The sequence below is a fragment of the Glossina fuscipes genome, unplaced genomic scaffold (genome assembly GCF_014805625.2).
Source record: "Glossina fuscipes isolate IAEA_lab_2018 unplaced genomic scaffold, Yale_Gfus_2 148, whole genome shotgun sequence".
NCBI lineage: Eukaryota > Metazoa > Arthropoda > Insecta > Diptera > Glossinidae > Glossina > Glossina fuscipes.
Genome location: NW_023998491.1, coordinates 27,254 through 46,632, shown reverse-complemented (window position 1 = coordinate 46,632; position 19,379 = coordinate 27,254). Strand labels below are relative to the sequence as shown.

The following is a 19,379-nucleotide window of genomic DNA, read 5'->3' as shown; positions in this document are numbered from 1 at the left end:
TAAATGATAATTAAATTTTTTTTTATATATATATGTGCACATATTATTCCAAGTTATATTTTTAATCTATGGTTTCTTTCTCCGTTTCCTTTCCTGATTTGCCTCAAACGAAATGTATGTTCAAAAATATCAAATGTATAGACAAATATGATGGATACACAATACCAACGACAACAACACCAAATTATCGTTCACAACTCGGTCAGAATTCTAGATTATGGAATTTTGGTAATTAAAACCTAAACATGATGGAAATAATATTTGCTTTTTCTCTCTCTCTCTCTCTCTCTCTCTCTCTCTCTCTCTCATACTCTCTATCTGTCTCTTTCTTTCTAACATACGCACACATATTGTCTTTCTATCTCTTTTCTTTATTCTCTGCGAAATAACGGAGATAAGAGATGAGAATACATTTTTCTTAATATATTGAACGTATTGAACTGCAACAAATATGGCAAAAAAAAAAAAAAAAATTTAATTAAAATCATAAAGATTAAATATATCAACATTATTATTATCATTCATCTATAAACTCATTTATTTGTCATATTACATTCTTTAGTGTCGTAGGGTGCATAGGTATTGTGTAGGAATTTTCAAAATCTACTCTCCTTCATTTAGCAGGAACAGCGTTAGATATAGCGTTTTTTGTTATCCATTCATTTGAGCAGATATATAAAAATCAAGAATCACGCCCATTTTTACAATTCGATTTTTAGGGGAGAAATATCTCAAGTTTCAATTCATCAAATGGAAGGACCGATAGACGGATAAGGCAAAGATGAATTGAAGGTCGAATAGAGAGAACGGCACCCAGACCAATTGACATATAAAGTGACGATCAAAAGGGAAAATTGATCGGGCACAAAGGGGCAGGTGGAAAGACAGACGACAAATAAGAAACGAAGATGAATGAATGAATAAGCAGACAAATAGATGAGTCGTGCGTTCGGCAACACAAATACAAACGCATGGACTAGTAAACGTACGGATAGCTACACAAACGGATAACAGATATACCGGCAAATGGATGTACTGCCATACAAACGTGAGAATTAATCAAGGAAGTGGTTAATGCTTGTATCGGAAAACGCATGCAACGATGAAGGGACAAGCAAGTAAACGGACAAACAGACAGCTAAACACAATGGTACTTGGAGGATTAACGAACCGACCGGTAAAAAGGCGATCCGATAAAAGACAGACTAGTGAACGGAAAACCCGTAAGCGAGCCATTCGGCAAGCGAAGGAAGAAAGAAGTCTAACGGAGCCGACAGACGTATCAGTAAACGTGCATGCCAGCAAATGTAGGTATCGGACGAACAGATGGATAAACAAAGGGACAACTGAACGGACGGACCGGCAAAGGGATGGGTAGACCGAAGGACGGACCGGTAAGCGGTAGACGAGCGAATCGGTGAACAGAGAAAACGTAAGGGAGCGAATTGGCTATTAAAAGGGTGGACAATGAGTAAGCCAGTAAACTGATCTACCGGTAAACGTACATGCCAGCAAATGTAGATATCAGTAGACGGACGAACGGAGAAAATATGCGTACTCTTATTATAAATTAACATAATGTTCATGGTCACAAAACGAATGTTTCCACTATTTAGATGCCACTTAGTGGCCAAAAATTTGATATCTTATTAAGTGATGACTGAGCAGAGATCAAAGAAGTATCCGTGTTATTGTAAAAATAACAGAAGGAAAATAGTGTCAGGAGGACATATACAGCCTTCTTTGTCTAAATCGTAGAAAAAAAAAATTATAAGTTTGAGGCATTGTCAAGCAAGCAGTGAACTTCGTCTGTCATATGTTTACAGCAGAAAAGAAAAAGGGTTTGCTTCTTCTGTTAAAGGAGCTTTAAGAGCTTTAAGTGGCAAAACAAGTTAATGTGACATTATCAACATTCATTTGACTTCTGCAGAGAGGTAGATCTGCTCGAAGTTGTCACCCTTTTCTTCATAATCATGTTACCACGGACATCTTCGGATTAGGAAAGTGGAAACTAGGATAGGGAACATGGAAATATAGACTTTTCTGTCACGATATTATCTTCCACGTTGCCCGAAAATCTCCGATAATGATTAGGATGCTCTTAGTGGTATCTTGTGCGTGCTAGCGCGCACGGCCCTTGTGACTGGTTGCATCTAAATAGTCTGACTATGTAGTTGCAGTGCAAACGGGTCCTTCCCGCGTAAAAGGCCGCAATGGTAGACAGAATGCGCCTTTAGGAAGACCTACGTGATATGGTGACTGTATCGTATTGTATTACCGTTTTTGAGCTATAACGGTGTGATGCCTCGTAGGGAAATGGATGAAGCAATATTAACTCGTATGGTCTCACATAGATCAATATCCACGTTCAGCTCTAAAGGTATTTCTTTCCCTAAAGTACATCTGAAGAAGGCCTAATAAAATGCGTATAGCAACAAAATCGAAAAAATCGATAAATGATTTTAAAAAATGACTGTTTCAAGGCAAGAATTGTAATGAGTTTAAGCATTGGAAGAAACGAGGGAAGAGGTGACGTTTTAACCTCAAAACCATTGAAGGAAATCTAATGGCACCGTGAAAAGACTGCCACGGGAAAAAGCAAGAACTGCTCGAGCTATTTTTCATTAATTAAGAAATTCATTAGAACTAAATACTTTTTTGCCTTTGTGTTTGGTAGATTCTTAAATGCAATCCTTTTTTATGGACTTCGCGTAGTTGATGTTTCTCATCATAAGTGTACGTTTGAAAAGCTTTTGCTCCACTAACCTTTAACTCATGCAAACAATTACTAAACTTTTTTTTTAATAATCCATTTTTATGCTTTTAATCGGTTCAAATAACATCTAAACCATTGATTAACCCAAAGTTAAGTTAATCAAGCAAAAATTGCCATAAAATGTGAAAAACATAAATAAATAAATTAATTAATTAATTAATTTTTAATTGTTCAATATATTAAGAAAAATGTATTAAACACCGCAACTAATGATTTAACAGATTTTATCATATTCAATACAGGTTCGGTAACGCCGAGCAGTGTGCCGTCACCGGATTTGCGTTTAAATGATTTACAAAAAACATTAACGCATCAGCAGACACATCAGCAGCATCATTTAAATGATTATGAGGCGAATCAACCCCATAAGAGGCCAAGAATATCGGGAGGTTGGACAACATAGCCTAATCTAACAATAACAACGTCAACGACAACAGCAGCAACTGCAATAAGAGAAACAACAGTAAAAACTGTTAGGACAACAGCTACGGAAAATTATCAGAGAAATGATAAATTGCAACAACAACAACAACAGCAACAACCACATAATAATAATAATAATAATAATAATAAACAGCATACTTTGAATCGTAGTAATAGCATAGCATTGTATAGTCAAGAACATCAGCAACAGCATTATCAGCATGATTTAAACCGTAACAGTAATCATCATCATCATCATCATCATCATCATCATCATAGTACATGTTATACTCCAGCAGCGATAAGTGACCAACAATCAGAAATGATGGACGACACCTTACCGCTATACAATGAGTCCTCAAGTAATGCAAACTTTCGAAGCACAAGTAGTCATCAATCTAACAGATATTCCACAATTGTCGACAACACTAACAATAACAATAATAATAATAATAATAATAATAATAATAACAACAACAACAACGCCCACCAATTGTTAGCACACCAGCAAACACATCAGCAAGATATCCAAACGAAAACCTCTCACATAAGAAACTCAATTAAAACAAATTTTAATGCCAGAGATACCAGAACACTTAGCTCAGACTTTGAGGATAGCATAGCTAGTGTATATGAAGCAAGACAGCAAAGATTTTTGAATTTTAATAATAACAGCAACAACAGCAACAACAGCAACAACAATAGCAGTAACAGCAGCAGCAACAACAACAACAACAACAATTACGGTAATAATGCAATTATTTCAAAATGAAAAATTAAGGACTTAAGTAGTAAAGGTATTTAAGGACAACAGCCTAAGCCCTATGTGCAATTTATTAAATATTTATGGAAAAATTGTGGAACAATGTGCAAATGGTTGCAAGCAACTATTAGGCAACATAAAATGAAATAAATAAATTAATTAATGAATAGAAAAAAACTAAATAGAAAAGTGAATAATAATACCGTTAAGAAAAAGTACAAACGTTATCTCGTCAGTTGAATGATTTTGTTTTTGAAAAGTTATTTTCGCCCTCTCTAACTAATAAACTTCTATGCAACAGAACATTTTCCAGTGAATGTTTAAAAAACGAAGAACGAGTCTTAGTACAACCATCATGCATCGATAAACTTTTTTTGCACTGTTCACGGATATCGAGTTTCAGTTTCAATATATCAACGCCCAACGATAATCCTTTCATATCAACATTTTCATGTCCGCTAAGAAAGGTTTAGAATAGAAATCGCTTTAGAGCGGTTCTTATTAAGTTTAAATATATCCTCGACCAGAGGAGACTTTAGGTCGACCTAGTCAAACCAAGTTTGCGTTTGCCTCCATCTTGCTCCAATTCTCCCAAACTTTTTGATGCAAAGTGCAGAATTTCATATGGTGAGGAGAACACGAATTAAAGTACGCTCACCATAAACTCTAGCGAACATCAGAAGACGTTCGCCTTCATTTCCGTGTAGAAGCTTGGAAAAAGAGTGTACAAGTGTACCATTCTTATGCAAGGCAGTTGCTTGAGCGGATTTGCCAGCGTACAAGAAGTTTGATCTTTCCTTATAATGGTCTTTTAAGCCCTGGGCAAAGCCGACCCGCTTATTGAACTACATTTGAGCTGAGGCAGCGACATCTGGTACACATAAAGCAATCTATAAGTTTGTTCCAAAAGTCGGGCCGAGTATGGTTTGCTCTTTAACCGACAGGTATCATTTTTGTTTCACATTTTTCAAAGACTTCCATAAGTAATTGCAATAACTTTTGGGCAAACATCCACTGTAAAGTACAACTTACAGTATTTGACCCGTTACTGTCTTGATTTAATGCCGCAGTGTTGTTATCAACAGGTCTAAATGTATATGTCAAGTTCCGGCTTTGCACCACGGGCAATGGACAATGAGATGAACTGACAAATAGGTCTGTGCTAACGAACTAAAAGCTTAGTTTCACGTAAACTATTTACACTTTCATCGATCTTTGACCACTGCATCTGCGTGATACAAACACGAAGACAAATCTGATGCACCTTTACCTTTCGGTAGTCGCAATAAAAAATATTCTTAATCTTCTTGGTTTTCACAAAATATTGCTCTTCTTCTGACTGCCGAGGCTGCGCTTACTCTATCGGAAAGCCGTGAACATGCAAGGACAAATCTAGTGTACTCTCATCTTTCGTTAGTGCTGATAATAAATATGCTTAGTTTTCTTATCTTTTTACAGAATCACAAAAGATTGCCCTCTTCCTGCCTCCCGAGACTATGCTTAGCTGATTATGCTTTACCCTCATCTTTAGGTAGTGATGATAAAAAATATTCTTAGTTTTCTTTCCTTTTTACAGAATCACAAAAGATTGCTCTCTTCCTGCCTGTCGAGGCTATGCTTAGCTGATTATACGATTGGGAAGCCGTGGATACGCAGAGACAAATCTAGTGTACCCTCACCTTTCGGTAGTCGTAAGAAAAAAGATTCTTAATTTTCTTGCCCTTCACAAAATATTGCTTTCTTCTTGCCTCTCGAGGCTATGATTACCTGATTATACTATCGGAAAGCCGTGAACACGCAAGGGCATATCTAGTGTAACCTCACTTTTCGGTAGTGGTGATAAAAAATATTCTTAGTTTTCGTACCTTTAAAGATTGCTCTCTTCTTGCCTCCCGAGGCTATGCTCAGCTGTAGCTGACCATACTATCGAAAACCAGTGAACTTTCAAAATGGAACATTTGATCACTTTAATTGAACCCCTATGCTAGATATCGATATAAGAGCGTGATGGAAAGGCTTTAATGCTTTAGTTTCTCAATTTAAAAGGGAAAAATTCTGTTACTTAGAAACGGAGAGCTTCTAGTTTAGTTAGTAGAAGAGACAAGAAAGAAAATCTGGAAGAATTCTGAAAACTACAACACAACGCAGAGAAGGAAGGAAAACTTGCTGACATAATGAAGAATAAAAAAAAATTGTATAAAAACAAAACTGTGTCATATCCTTAAAATAATAAATAATATAAAAATTAATAATATATGTAAGTTGTGTAATATTTTTGGAAAAAAAACACAAAATATAAAAAAAGTAAATATATTTAATAAAACTTTTAAGCCAGTCATATAGAAATAATTATACTTACAAAAGAAAAAAAAAAAAAAACCGAAATAAGTTTTAAAATAAATTTAAAAAAATAAATAAATATAAAATTTTTACAACAGATTAAGAAAAATAGAGTAAAACAGAAGAAAAAACAAAACAATGAAATTTTAATATTAAGTTAAATGTTCAAAAAATTAAAAAAAAAAAATAAACATTTTGTAAATAGTTAATTTTAATGTTTTTTTCTTTAATGTTAAAAAAAAGAAAAAACTTACGAGTTAACACAAAAAATCAATTACAACAAAAATGTAATAACATAACAGCATACGTAAAAAAAAAATAACTCTAATGATTTTTATTAGTCAATCCTTACATTTAATTATAATGATATTTCTTTTTTTTATTTAGCAGAAAAATTAAGTTTTCTTTTTTTTTAATTATTATTATTACACTTTTAAACTACGTGCAATGTCAAAGGCAATAAATTTTATTATTTAGTGTTTTTTTATGTGAAAATATTTTAAAAAATGTGCTAAAAAAAATTTTTTTTTTTTCAATATTTTTTATGCTTTCAAGTCATAATTTTAGTTCAGTTTTTTATTTTTTTTATTTTTTAATTAAATAAATAATATAATTTAATTTTTAATTTATATAAATAATTCTGAAGACTTTTTATTGTTATGTAATCTGCTCTTTAAATTATTTTAAAAAATATCTATAAAAATTTCTCTTGTTTTTAAGATACTTTTTTTTAAACTCTTGATTATGATGAGTTTGAAAAAAGGTTGAAATTATTTTGCTTAGCAACTGTATATATAATTGAAATTATTATGCCTTTAGTTTATCTTAAATAGTTTAGTTTTTATATTTAAGTTTATTTTAATTTCTTTTTTAATAAAATATGAAAAAAGGAAATTTAAAGAATATGAGTTTAATTTTTTTTTTTTCTTTTTATTTCTTTAATATTTCTTTAATATGTTCTCGCGTTCTTGGCTGGAAAGAAGAATCGCCTTATCTTCCGTGCAAACAAAATACTGCGTGCAGGTCTTGAATTAAATTTGATTTGGTACATATGTTTCCTTTCCCCGATTTCAGAATTATATATATATAAACATATATATCTAAGTTTTGCTTGCAAGTACTTGATACAGCCTACTGTTGTAAACACTTGATCGGTTAGCATCGCTTTCCCTCCTTCCTTCAGTTTAGTTGACTATGGGTAAACTTATATTTTTAACTCAGAATCCATTTTTCTCATTTTCTTTATATTCAATCCAATATTGTAATTATGCTAATCTTTAATAGGATCATGTCTTTCAAGTGTAGCATAACTGAAAATTATTAGATCTCTATTATATACCTGCATAAATAAAATGCCTAAGGGAAGCGCAAAGACCTAATTATGTCTGACAGCAGGTGTCACATTACTTGGAGAAAATTATATTCTTACTCAACACTTATTTTAGACCCTATGACACATTCTTAACCAACAGTTCGTCTGGTCTCGCTATTCAAAATATAAAATTTAGTCCTACTTCTTTTTCATTTTCATATTATTCAGTTTCTAGATCGATCTGACCGATATGATCAAAGATCTAAAAGCTTATAGACTCTCTACGCTGTTATTGCTTATTATAGTCTGTTAATTGTGATGCTCGAAGACAGCCACCCGGAAGGACTTGAAATAGACGCACCTTTCATTACAACAGTCGCTCCAGAATCATTTTCCAAACCGATTTAAACTTTATTTCCATATGTCTGTCTGTCTGTCTGTCTGTCTGTCTTCAATCTACTTACATCATAACTTTTAGGATATTTGAATAAAACTTGAGACAATGTTTTATTTTGGCACAGGAATGTCTCTTACTAAAAATGTTTTGGATTAAACTTTTTTCACGACTGCTCCCCAGACTAAGTGCTTCCATGAAAAAAATTTTGCGACTTTTAATATTTTTCGAGAAAAATCGGTTAAAATAATAATATACAATATTCAGACGGAATGGGCTTATTTTTTGGGATCTTCCGCTTTCCTATATAATCAGCCTTTATATGGAACTAGGATCTAATTTTTAGTACCTTATGATGCAAATTCGTTTAAAACAGTGAATTAATGCATGTACGTACTGCGGTAAATATGGACCGTGTAGGTCTATTTTGCGATCCTCTCTTCGTTTAGGGGCATCCATGCAAACCAAAACGTTGTAAGCAAGAAGGAGAAATAAATTTCCAAAAAGAAAATTGACTTTGCTTTATTAGAGGAGCAATGCCGATTCAATTTCTCTCATGTAAGGATTCTCCTGAAAAGTATGTAATATTTGATATTTTTTGGTAAAGAAAGATAAAACATGGTATCAGGTGACGTGGTGTGTTTTAGCTGTGCTGTATTTAATGGCGTTATTCGAGACTTCTATATTAAGTTTGTTGTATCCCGAACAAGTTAGATTACAGCAATACTTTGTTAGCATATATCTACCAGTGAAAACCAGAGGACGAGTTGGCTTTCTCAGTGCCCCCAACAACTCGTCCTGGAGGTGCTTATATACCGCATGACACACTTGTCGTTCTTTAACCGCGCTACCCGCCAAATGGCGAAAGTACAGAAAAACTACTCTCCTCTTGCCTCTTTGCCTACCTAGAGTCCTTCCTTATCATCGCCATTTCCACACGCGTAGGAGACATTCCCTGAAGGGCTAGACAAGGAGAGAAAAAAAAACTAAATTAAAATGTTTCTGCACATGTGCATATATATATATATATTTATATATGAGTAACGCTATAACGATATAGTGTTGATGGTTACGTAATAGCTAAGCTTAATGTTAAAAATTCTGGCCTTTTAGCGACAGGCGGGTTAGCCTAGGCTAGTCCTGTTGAAATCGTATATCGTAAATATTCAATTCCAAAAGTGTTCAATCACCCTAAAGCTCGCTCCTCATTGGCTCTTGCGATCTGGTCGCATTCGGTGAAAAATAAAAATTATCTCAATTTCTGTATTTATGGCAGCCTATCATGGCAGCTAACTGAACCGATCGGCAATTTAACTTACAAAAGAAACCAATGAATCAGAGTAGAGCTTATCTTCAACAATGACTTGTTGTCTTGCTCTACGTAACCTAGGTCACATATGAATGTTTAACTATCGTTCAGTATTGATTTTCGGCACAAAGCCGCGGTTTGGTATCGTTTTGTACTATCGTTAATGATACTATAATCCAATCATATCTTCAATTTACTAAAATGCCAGCCAAAAAATTTACTAATAAGTTTCGTTTGCATGAATGTATGTATTGCAAGCAATAATCGACAGTTTTTTATACCCTATATTAATTGTGGTACAGAGTATACTAAATTTGTGCGGATGTATGTAACACCTGAATGGATTTAAGACAGACCCATCTTTTATTATATCTGTCGATTCAGAATCATTTTCTGAACCGATCTTAACTTATCTGTCCGTCTGTCAACCTATTACAATAACATAAATATTCTTCAAGTGTACGTATCCGAGTTGTCTTGTACTCAATGTTATGCAAAATCCCTCGGATATGTTACTACATTCTTGCTCGCGAATTATTCAGTTCCAATTTCTTTCTTTCATTTTTCTTTGCATCATGTTCTCATAGATATAAAAATGTATATAATATCCATGTACACGTATAAATGTTAAGTATAATTAATAATTTAAAAAAATATAATTCAAAAAAATTAAAAAAATTCCACTTTAAATTGATTTCCACTTATTTCCCCACAATATTTTTTTTATTTACGTTAAAAAAAGAAAAAGCAAAATTCCTAAAATTGGCCAAATTTTTTTTTTGTTATTGTGTGTTTATTGAAAAAAAAAAACTGACCTTTATAGATGCCTTACAAAACAGTGCCTCTTTGTATTCACACTAAAAATACTACAAATAATACGAAAAATATTTGATTGAGAAATAATGTAAAAAATACATTTATATATACATATATAATATTATATACAAAAACAAAAAAAAAATAAATAAATAAATAAATATAAATATTGACGTTAAAAAGAAAAACTATAAACACCTCATACTATATAACAAGAGAAACCTGATATATATACTTTTTTTTTTAAATCATATAAAAAAAATAAATAAATAAATCTCGAAAAATTTAACGAATTGATAAATTAAAGGAAAAGGCAAAAATTTATGTATACATATAAAATTTTTGTAACTCATGGCTGTTACAATTGTTATAATCTTAATTAATGGAAATTGAAAAAAATTTATTTTTTTCTTCAATTTATTTAAGGTAAACGCAAGCCTTTCAAAATTATCACTTACATACGATGGAAGAAAATAAATAAATAACTCATTAACTTCAAGGTTTTTTTTTAGGTTTTGTCTGAGACCTCAGTTAGCAAATCGTCCTACAACAGCATCATCCAGGCCATCAAAGTTATGATTTACACTATTAAGAAGTAACTTAAGATCAATATAGAATATGTGTATAGCAGAGAAAAAAAATGCGATACGGATGAGGAGGAGCTCACCATTGCTTTTAAACACATTTTCAAACTCAAAAATGTTTAGGGAAGAAAAACTACTTTAAGCAAATAAAGACACTTTCATTTGTTCACTGATTTTTTTAATTTTTCTGCGGTTATTTTATTGCTTGGTTTTTACAGAAGTTCCAAACCAAGAGAAGCGTGTTGTTAAAGCTTTATTTCGCTCGTAAGCTATTTTTCTCTCTTCATCTCTTTCTGTCTCTTTGCCTCTCACTCTCTCTCTCTCTCTCTCTCTCTCTCTCTCTCTCTCTCTCTCTCTCTTTCCTTCACTTTCCATCACTTTCCATCTCTTTCTCTCTCTATTTCCATCTATTTCCCTCTCGTTCTGAGCATTCATCCTTCAGTCTTCCATCCGCCATCGAACGTATCCCACCATTCTTTTCAATAATACCAATAAGATCTCTTAAGCGTAGAAAATTAAACCTGCTCTGCTTACTTCCATATTTGTTTATACTCTTATTCGAGCAATTTATTTGCACGCTTTAGGCTTCAACCAAGCTAACAGCCCGCTTATCTGTATCAGGGTTCATGAAAGCCACACTCTACTTGGTTTGGTAAGAAAACTGTGATAGTTTGGCCTAACTGCAGGTTATCCAGTCAACGTAACGAAGGTCCGTCAGCCCTTAACCTCAGAGTCTATTCATCCTTCCCACATTTACGATCTTCACATAAAACGACCTTGTGGCCATATGCAACTAAACCTTGCTCTACTTACTGCGCCTATGTATTTATTGAAATGTAGACGAAAAGTCTAACTTACTCATTTCACTTAAGAGAGAGAGAGAGAGAGAGAGTTAGAGAGAGAGAGAAATAAATCTATGAATGTTTGCATTATGCTATTCACTATGATACTCTAAAGTAAACAAAACATGTCTGCATATCCCCACGGCCCCCTTCCAAACATCCTTATAACGGAAAACAATCTCACAATAAAAGTTAATCGATATGCTATAAGAAGAAGTCTATTTGTTTTTGTATATAGCTGGAAGCGTAATCCAAGTTCATATCCGAAATCAAGCTTGCTCAAGCTTCAGCTAAGCAATGTCCGTCCTACGTAACATGCTTCTCTTTTACGCAACTTTTACAATGAATTCTGAGGAGACAAGTAAGATCCTTTAGAGTCTATCTTAACCTTTCTGAATATTACATACGTCCGCACAAACTATAGCCCAAGTGGTGTAGGGTACAAACAAAGTTTATCTTAATCGATTTCGAAAAATTCCTAACCTAAATAAAGTTCGGCAATTTAATTATTTATATAAATGATTTGGTTTCTTTTCGCCGTGTGTTTGTATAGAATAAATTTGATTAAATATATATGTTTAAAAAGTATATTAATTGTTAAAATTAAATAAAAATTAATGTGTTATAAAACATAATTAAATGAATAAATAAATGAATGTGTTAAATGTGCATTACGAAAGCTTTAACTGTACACTCTAAATTTTAAGTTAAAATTTAAGAGGAAAATAATGAAAATGAAATGGAAAGGGAAAAAGATAAACCCTTAGAAAGGAATTACTTAGAGAAAAAATATGGTCACATGGGACCATTATAACTCACAAGTCTAGAAACTGCGAAGCAAACTAAGATAAAACAAAAAAAAATAATTAAATAAAATACATAAAATAAATAAATAAATAAGAAGCAAAGTGATGATAGAAAAAACTGCTAATGTTTAGTTAGACAGAAATTTTACATATATTGTGTATACACACAGCCACACAAATATATATGTATACAAGAATATAAATATACATATAAACATCTTTATATATATATATATAAATAAATATATATATATATATATGTATATATATAAAAAATTATATATATAAAAAATTATTTACACAACTTGTGAAAATTTATTAAAAAAAAAACAAAATTTGCACAAATAAATATAAAAAGAAAAATTTAGTAAAGAAAACCCCCCTCTCAAGACTTGTTGAAAAATATATTTATAAGAAAAAAAAAAAAAACGAAAAACAAAAAAAAGGAAAAGTTGAATTTATATAAAAAAGAAAAAAACAATCGAAAAATGTACATAAATGTTATTGTATACGCTAAGCTTGACAGAATATGTTACCTTAAGTGAATGTTTCTGTGTTTTTAACTAATAAATGTTTTTAACTGTTAATTATCGTTACAATCATATTTTATCTCTCTCTCTCTCTCTCTCTCTCTCTCTCTCTCTCTCTCTATCTATCTATCTATCTATCTATCTCTATCTCTATCTATCATTCTCCCTCTCTCTCTCTCTCTCTACATATATATATCTCCTTTATATACAATTACAGTGGTACTTCGATTCGCGAACTTAACGTCTTCGTTACTGCCCATAAAAGTAAATATTGAAACTGATATCATATCCATTTAATGCAGCATAAAGAATGCAGAACAATTAAAAACATTGTGATGGGACGCGGCTTACCATTACATATGTTACACCTTCACTTAATATTGTTGTCCACATGACGACTTTTCGCAATCGCGCTTTATGTGAGGCGTGGTCGGAAAAAACATGTCGGTGTACCAGATGTCATTAAAATATCTCGAATATTACGACCCATAAGTTCAACACAAGAAACTAAGATGGACAGACGGACATACATGCTTAAATTGATTCGATAGAGTTATTCGAAATCGATCGGCATAATTACTGGTGGCTCTATCTCAAGTCCTTCTAAGTGTTACATACATGTGCACAAACTTAGCATACCACCACAAGTAGTGTAGAGAATAATACTTCTATGTCAAGAACATATTTGAGTAGTTGGAAGGAGGAAGAGAACGACTGCCATTCCATAATAGCCTCGATTAGTGTTTTACTGCCCATGTATTATTATTATATAATAAAAAAAATTTATATCAACGACATGAGTTGCATTACGATTAGGAAGTAAAGCCGCCGAAATTATAAATCATTTTTTTCAATTTATTTACTAAACAAAACACTAACCAAGGTTCGGGCACTTGTTGGACTATTTTAAAAATATGTGTATATAAAAAATTTAAAAATTTAAAAAAAAACAAAAAAAAAAAACAATTTCTTTTATAACACTTTCTTGGCCATGACATTAACTTTCCTCAATTCTCACTCAATTGCCTTCAAATTTCGTTGTAACATCCTGTAGTGAACCACGTAGGATTTTTTAAAAACATTAATTTAAAAAGAAAAAGATGACATTTTTTTCCTTCCAAAATCCCTTGAGGTAAGCCAATCAAAAAAAAATATATTACGAAAGAATTTTGTTACTAACCTGGGGAGGAAATGTTGGACGTGTAGGAATGTGGATATTAACGATTAACCAAATTTCAAACATTACTGCAAATTGCATATGATTTGTTCGAATCGAAACATACACCGCTTCTTAATTTTTTCTGTTCAACACTAAAGTCTTACATTTTCCAGCTCGTGTTTTACCTAATTAGCGTTCTAGAGGCGTTGGTTGTCGCCTATTGTTATTTTGTAAAATATTCATGTGAAATTGACTGACGCTGCTATACTCAAGTCAAACTTTTTAGTAAGACCCTTCTTCTGACCGTTACAAGTTGCCTGCATTAGTTTTCCCGACACTTATCCGGTAGCACGACTTGTTTGCTGATTATATTCACAGGAGTTAGTTGCGCGTTCATAATTCGACTTTCCCACTGTGTTCTTTATTTACATAACACTTCCCAATAAAATGAAATTCTTGTAACCCATTCGAGATGTCGAATTTTTTCGAACATGATACTCAAAAGCGAAATTCTTCTTCTTTGTATTGTTTAGTTCTCTTATATGATTGCATACCGTGTGTACAGATCGCTCCTGAGAAAATTTTCATTTGCGACGGACGGATTAAAAATACCGTGCGTGCAACGTGAAATAAAACAAAAACGCATCATTAAAATTTATAAACATTTATTTCCAACAATAGTTAGATAACATGAAATCGTGTTCTATTTCACTTTCAATGTCATTTTCACTGCAGTCGCTCCAATCACTGTCCTCGAAAACCTCACCTAAGATTTCAAAATCATTATCACTACCTATAACAACAACATATCGATTTGTTTTTTTTCCATTTCTTACAAGCATCACTTTCTTTATCACTGGTTGTTTCCTGCATTCGTGATGCCCACTTAAGATGTGCCGTTTTATGGTCTAAGTTGAAACCTATGCCAAATTTTGTTTTTCTATATTTCACAGATATTTTTAAATCAAAAGATAGTTTCATCTCGACGACTACTTTACTCAGAATGACTGATAATTGTTCATAGCACAGAATGTAATCGGTCTCGAATGGGTTAATAACTATCTGCCACAACAAGTCGATTAAGTTACATTATGTACATTATGTAAATGTTAATTATATATGTTAAGAAATAATTTAGATTAATAGATAAACTACAAATGTCTTTAACATTGAATTGAAGTTTAATTTTTTTTTTTTTTTTTTAAATTTACACACACGTCATGTTACACAAATATCAAATATTTCAAAGCACTGATATGGTTTTACTATCATTTAAATGATAAGTTAACGTTTGAAAATAAAAATTTGAAAACAAGAAAAACTACTACATTTATTATTTATTCAACAATTAACTTATAATAATTTATAATAGAATTTATCCAGAGGAATGTATAACAGTTTCGTTATAAAATTGATAATATTAAAAAAAGTGATTAGTGCCTAGTTCGAGTTAAATACAGTTCTATCACTCTATTCCTCTGTCCTTCTGTCCTTATTACTCTTAATACTGCAAACTTGACTATTTTCCTCGGAATGGATTTAATCTGTGCTCAATAGGTTTGAAATACCTCAGATAACTATCAAAAATTTTATGGAAGTAGTTTATCAAAAGGGAATTTACAAGAAAGAATGCGTATATTCTTAAGATAGCTTCTTAAATTAAATGGGAAAAGGGACTAAAAAGTTTTTTAAAGATATCTAAATTTTTAATATATTCCTATTTATAGATTACCATTTATTTTAGATATTGATGTGGAATCGTTCGAGTAGTGGGTAAAATTATTTCCTATTGATTTACTGATGCGCTTGCAAGAGTAGGTCGAATGCCCTTTCTTTACTTTAAAATAATGTCCGCACAGGATGCTGCCCCCGCACATCTAGTTAAATTAGCCAACGCCAGACTGTAAAGACCCCTTTCAATCGGCAGCCATTCATTTACATTATTATTCATTTGATAGATGTCCTTGTCCACATCGTATGCTTCCACAAAACTCTAGACTCCATAAAAAAAAGAAGAAATGGAAATCTTATATTAACAAAACAACATCCAAATTGCCATAATCATATTTATGTGCTTACCTCCCTGTCACTGAACTCGCAGTATAAACGATTAACTTGATAGCTGAAGTGACGCACACATGAATACGTATTATTCCATGCATCTTGGCAATGACAAGCTGCTTCCGAATTGCATTCGTAAAGGCGATCGTTACGTCCCCAGGGGCAAGACGGGTTGTAAGTATCTACGGTGCCCTCGCCGTGATGTTGTATAAGTAAACTTCGTCGATAGGTTTTATCCATAGAAGCATCATATATATCACTATTAACAAGAAATGGTTGCAACGATTGTCCATCCATGCGAGCTGGATGGGGAATGTTTGCCCATTCCAAAATTGTAGGCGCTAGGTCAATAAGACCTGCCACGGCATTTACAACGGTGCCAGCGGAAATTTGTGGCCCACGTATCAGTAATGGTACCCTTATGTCTGTTTCATAGGGTTGTCGTTTATCAAACGGCTGAGCAAACTGTCCTATATGATATCCATTATCCGATGTATAAATTATATAAGTGTTTTCCAATTGATTCTGTCTAACCAGGCGTTTGATAACAGCAGCTACCATTTCATCTACAGCCAATAAGGATTCCCATCGCTTTTGAAAGTAAATATCCATTAAGTCTAATGTTATATTGGGAATTTTTTCAAAGTTTGCCAACAACCAGTGCTTATCTTTATCAACCAAGCGTCAAAAAATAAAGTCATTTTTCTACCGCAACTACCATCATCTACTTACCTTTAAAAACTTTATTAAAATTTGGCGTTTTTAGTGCCGTAATTCCATCAAAGAGTCCTTGATGCCTCTCAGCCGGTGTGAAGGGTTGATGTGGAGCCGGTGGTGCAAGCATTAGGAAAAACGGTTTACTACTGTTAACGCGTTCATTAATAAACTTTAATGCTCGCTTTCTAAGCAAATCCGTTAAATAAACGTATCCATAGGTTTTATTGTGAGCATTTTCCCTCAGTGTGTAGTTATAATAGCGCGAGTTACCGTGCAAACCATAAAACTCTTTCCAACCAGGTGGCACTTCCCTACCCATATACTCGTTTAAATATTTCCCGGCAAAAAATGTATCGTATCCTTTCCCTTGCAACAAAACAGGAAGAGCTTGAGGTTCAATATGTTTAAGCCAATGCATGTCATTGCAACCACCTCTTACCGAATTATTGAAAGTACGATGATTATGAGCATACATGCCAGACAAGAGACTCGCTCTCGATGGACAACAAAGTGGCGAAGTAGTAAACTGCACAGATAATAAAGGAATATTTTGTAAAACATTTGCTATTCTCAGCAACGTATCACATAACTTACCGCATTAGTAAGAGTTGTCCCTCTCGCACCGATCAAACGCTGAGTTTGATGCATTGGTTTCATGCCATGTAAATACAAATCTTGATCATCACTAAGAAAAAGTACAATGTTTGGTGCTTGTTGTGCATTTGCTATAGAATTTATTAAAGCAGTAATCAATAAGAAATTTATTCTTAGCGGAGACGTTTTAAAAATCGATTTGAAAAGATGCTCCAACATTTTTGTATTTTCGGTAACGGTTTCCGATTTTTCTTTTATTCTTTAGTTTATTATACTACGAAGGGAAACAATGATCTTACTTAAGGATAATTTGTGTTGAAAGTATGCTCTCTCTCTCTCTCTCTCTCTCTCTCTCTCTCTTTATTGTGTTGCCATTTCCCAAAAATGTTAGTTTAAAAAGGATGTCGCACAGAGATGCATTCACTTAACTGTGATTTGTATTTTGTTATCGATAAAATGCCAGATTGTTCTATCTCTCTCTCTCTTTTCTAACTAAATATCTTTAGAAAATAATTATATTCTTCATATCTATCATTTAAAGCGAGTACCTTGTTCCTTATCATGCGATGCAGAGATTTTGCGGCTTCAAGCTCCCAAATTAAAAAATTCTTTTGCAATTCTTCGCAAACTGCATTTTCCTAGATAGGTGTTTCCTTCCCAGCGACAAAATGAGAAGGTTAACTTGTCTATTCATCTTCAATCACTTATTTTTTCTTTCAGTCTGTTTCGAGCAGCTCTTTTCTTTTAAACCGGCCGATATTAGAGTATGATCTATTAAATCAACTAAATCTTTACATGTTGCTGTAAACTCTAAAAAAATTATATTAAAATGCATTTTATTAACGAATATATTCTTGATTATTCAATATCTTAATCCCCATATGTACAAAAAAATAAAACTGAAAAATCAATCCTGTAAGGAAAGGTGGGTTCTATTTTTCTAACCGTAACTAAACGTAAGTGTTGGTAACCCTGCCAATATATGTTATATTAACATCCGTTTTCCTCTTGTTAACATTTTCATGTTTCATATCCGGAATTGAATAAATTTCCATTGTCCGTTTAAATACCATCAACTGGGTACATGCATCGAGTACAACAAGTTCCCGCAGTTCGAAAACGAAATTTAACTGGGACTAATGATCGCGCGCCAGCCTTGTTAACAGATAAGTTCGGATTATTAACAGAGGAGTTCCGATTATTAACAGAGGAGTTCTGATTATCAACAGAGGAGTTTGGATTATTAACAAAGAAAATATTTAAAAAAACAGAGTTGTAGTTGAAGTTCGTAGAAACAGAGTCGTATTTCAATAGTATAATGTTATTCATATTAAGTTTAAGCCAAGACATTAGATAGATTTCTAGGAATAACAAGCTTTTTAACTAAGAAACTTAAACACCTTCAAGATGAGGTAATCTGTAAGGTAAGGAGAGCATGACTCCAGTTCGGATTAGGTCACAGAAAATATGAACGCAACAGTTTCTACAGCTTTCTTAAAACAACAAAGAAACCGTTTCCGGCTTTAAGACTAAGATAACGTTTTCAACTTTTCCCATTTCCTATATAAATAAATTATTGCTTCAAAATGGGTAAAGTGTTTGTTTAAAAGCACTTACGATCTGTTATTATTTAATAATTCTATAAAGAAAAGAGCATTTCTTATTTTTTACAATCTTGAAAAATTTTATTTAAAAAATTGTTTTTATAAAATATAAGAAATTTACAAAATTTGTGTAGATTTCAATTATTGGATATTTTTTTTGTTACAGGACACAATTTTCTTAATATCATACAACAAAAAAAAGGAAAAATTAAAAATTCTAATTAATTATAAATTTGCTTTACATTAAACTAAAGGAAATGCAATCATACAAAAATTCGTTTAAGGCATCAATGATTTCTATAGACATTACATGTCTCTGTGTCTAACAATAAAGAAACAATTCACATAC

The 19,379-nt window shown here is 32.5% G+C and overlaps 3 protein-coding genes across 14 annotated transcripts in view; 1 reads left to right on the top strand and 2 right to left on the bottom strand.

The window, feature by feature from the left end:
* Positions 1-3,467, top strand: part of LOC119641416 (myocyte-specific enhancer factor 2) — a 16,630-nt gene extending 13,163 nt beyond the window's left edge. For 8 of the 12 annotated variants that reach the window (XM_038040101.1, XM_038040094.1, XM_038040100.1 and 5 more), the window contains 2 exons: positions 142-228; positions 2,998-3,467. In XM_038040101.1, coding sequence (XP_037896029.1) covers positions 142-228; positions 2,998-3,179 — 269 coding nt within the window. In that variant the 3' untranslated portion in view covers positions 3,180-3,467. The remainder of the gene's footprint in view (positions 1-141; positions 229-2,997) is intronic. The other 4 variants (XM_038040102.1, XM_038040093.1, XM_038040097.1 and 1 more) reach the window with 3 other exon arrangements.
* Positions 3,468-14,945: 11,478 nt separating this feature from the next.
* Positions 14,946-17,743, bottom strand: LOC119641417 (N-acetylglucosamine-6-sulfatase-like). Its single transcript, XM_038040103.1, has 4 exons — positions 17,427-17,743; positions 16,848-17,358; positions 16,134-16,783; positions 14,946-16,047 (listed from the first exon to the last, which is right to left on the bottom strand). Exons 1-4 carry the CDS (start codon positions 17,643-17,645, stop codon positions 15,889-15,891), a joined length of 1,539 nt encoding a protein of 512 aa, XP_037896031.1. The 5' UTR covers positions 17,646-17,743; the 3' UTR covers positions 14,946-15,888.
* A 1,343-nt stretch (positions 17,744-19,086) lies between these two features.
* Positions 19,087-19,379, bottom strand: part of LOC119641404 (electron transfer flavoprotein-ubiquinone oxidoreductase, mitochondrial) — a 4,158-nt gene continuing 3,865 nt past the window's right edge. The window contains exon 7 of the mRNA XM_038040042.1: positions 19,087-19,100. Coding sequence (XP_037895970.1) covers positions 19,087-19,100 — 14 coding nt within the window. The remainder of the gene's footprint in view (positions 19,101-19,379) is intronic.